At 37.7% G+C, this 2,642-nt stretch overlaps 1 protein-coding gene across 1 annotated transcript in view; it reads right to left on the bottom strand.

Moving 5' to 3' along the window:
• The window catches only part of LOC106882293 (Fanconi anemia group M protein), a 31,562-nt gene that overhangs the window by 22,773 nt on the left and 6,147 nt on the right, over positions 1–2,642 (bottom strand). Inside the window, exons 2-3 of the mRNA XM_052976817.1 lie at positions 1,721–1,893; positions 262–380 (exon numbers count right to left, since the gene is read on the bottom strand). Coding sequence (XP_052832777.1) covers positions 262–380; positions 1,721–1,893 — 292 coding nt within the window. The remainder of the gene's footprint in view (positions 1–261; positions 381–1,720; positions 1,894–2,642) is intronic.

Raw genomic sequence — 2,642 nt, 5'->3', positions numbered from 1 at the left:
AGAGAGAGAGAGAGAGAGAGAGAGAGAGAGAGAGAGAGACAGAGAGATAGAGAGAGAGAGAGAGAGAGAGAGAGAGAGAGATGAACTTCTCTCAATAGATTTTTTTAGCCCAATATTTACACAATATTATTCATAGCTCTATCTACTTCAAGATCCACTTATCCAAACAAGAATTATTTAACATTCTTTAGAGTTTATAAATTCTTATGTCATCAACAACAAAACACAAAAACATCTAAATTATTTAAAAAAAAAAAACACTATATAAAAACACCAAAGGAAACATTCCAATATAATTTGACCTTTAAATTATTGCCTGGAGTCGCACTCAACGCCAACACTCGGAAATCCCTGGATTTTTTCACAAGTTCTCGTATAACCTGAAAATCAAAAATTCATAGTTATTTGATGATGTTCTAAAATGGAATTTTAGTGATTAAAATTAAATTAAAATTGATTTAAACAAAATATGTATTTAACCCTTTCGTTAATAATATTTCTAGAGAGAAGAAGCTAACACAGGATCCTGATACAACTCTGTGGCTTGCTGGATTCCATCAAACCCTCCAACCCATGCCAGCATGGAAAAACAGACATTAAATGATGTTGAGGATGATAAGACAGCAAATAGCTTCCAATTAATTTTCGAAATAATTAAGAATTTGCAGAGAATTCAATAAAATAACTGTTCATTTAAATCTTGGTATACATCAAGTTGTGAAGGTGCATGTCTTAGAGGTTAGGTGTGTTGCATTCATAATCATGAGATCATGGGTTCAATTCCCAGACCAGTTGGGGGAGGCGGATAGTTAATTACATCAACCCCAGTACTTGACTGGTACTTAATTTTATCGACCCCTCCGCAAAAGACGAAAGGCAAAGTTGACCTCAGCAGAATTTGAACTCAGAACTTAAAGACAGGTGAAATGCTGTGAAGCAGTTTGCCCGGCATTCTAACAATTCTGCCAGCTCACTGCCTTAATAATAATAATAATAATAATAATAATAATAATAACAATAACAGAGATAACTCGAATGTGGAATCTAAAAACAGAAGCAATTCCTATCATAGTAGGTGCCTTAGGTATAATAAAAAAATATTCAGACAAATACATAACAAAAATACCAGGACTTACAAATATATATAACATACAGAAAATTGCACTACTGGGTACTGCAGACATTCTACGCAAAACACTTTCAATACAGTAAACATAAGAGCACCACAGCAAACCACAGCACATACCCAAGGCACACAGAGCTGCGCTCGGTAGTGAAGTGAAAGCACGTGATAAAAGTAAGACTACTGAACAATAATAATAATAATAATAAAAATAGGAAGAAGAAGAATTTTTTCTCAACCCTTCAGTAATATTAATTTCTTAGATAGACACAAGGCTAGAAAGTTAAGAGATAATCGTCTTGTTAGCCTGATTTGTGTTCAAGTTACAAAATACAGGATGCGGCAGAAGTAATGCCCTTTTGTATTTGAGAGAATGCCAGTATTTAAACCAAAATATTCTACCTGGCCAGATCTGGCCCCTCACGCCTACTCTACAATGGCGTTCTAAAAATAAACTACCACGTCATCAAAACAATGTGAATAAAAAAGCATTACATTTAACAGAATAATTTGAATGCCATGGAAGAGTCCATTAATGGGTATGACAGCAAAGAGAGAGAGAGTCCATTAAAGCTAGTTATAAGGGGTCCAACATACCTGACAGTAGGCATGGTTGCCCAAAGACTTGTGGGCTTCATCCACAACGACACACTTGATTGATTCCGGCTTGCAAGTGCCACGAGTCAAATCGTTCGCCAATACCTGGGGAGTGAGGAATATCACTCGCTTCTCTTTCCAGATTCGTTTGCGTGATGTTGGCAACATTCTACCTGTGGAGAAGAAATGCAAGATTACTTAAATAAAATAATTGTGTAGGGGAGGGGGTTTGAGGTATTTGACTTCCACAACAATCAAGAACTAGAGAGAAAAATATACAAAGGAAACCTACAAGCAGTTATAGAACAAAGGGGAAATGGTGGACTCTTTATGTGGCCACTCAGGCTACAAGACAAAACAGCTTCATCTCCCTCAAATTACACATAATGCTGTCTCAAAAAGTGAAATGACAATCTGGATAATGTTGTCCAATCAATATATCGCCATCAATTTAATGACCACTTTTCCATGCTCGCATGGGTCAGATAGAATTCTGTTGAGGCAGGTTTTCTACAACTGGACGCCCTCCTTGTTGCCAACCTTCACCTGTTTCCAAGTAAGGTAATATTTCTCTATGGCCCGACATGTTTTCACAGAAGATTGGAAACAAAGGACACCGCTTGCATGATGGTGACACTTGTTTACCATTATCATGTGATGCCAAAACAAAACACTAACAGACACACCCATGCACACACACACACACACACATATATATCATCATCATCGTTTAACGTCCGCTTTCCATGCTAGCATGGGTTGGACGATTTGACTGAGGACTGGTGAAACCGGATGACAACACCAGGCTCCAATCTAAATTTGGCAGAGTTTCTACAGCTGGATGCCCTTCCTAACGCCAACCACTCAGAGAGTGTAGTAGGTGCTTTTACGTGTCACCCGCACGAAGGCCAGTCAGGCGATA

This window comes from Octopus bimaculoides, chromosome 25, assembly GCF_001194135.2.
Source record: "Octopus bimaculoides isolate UCB-OBI-ISO-001 chromosome 25, ASM119413v2, whole genome shotgun sequence".
Lineage (NCBI taxonomy): Eukaryota > Metazoa > Mollusca > Cephalopoda > Octopoda > Octopodidae > Octopus > Octopus bimaculoides.
This window is presented reverse-complemented; position numbering and strand designations above follow the sequence as displayed.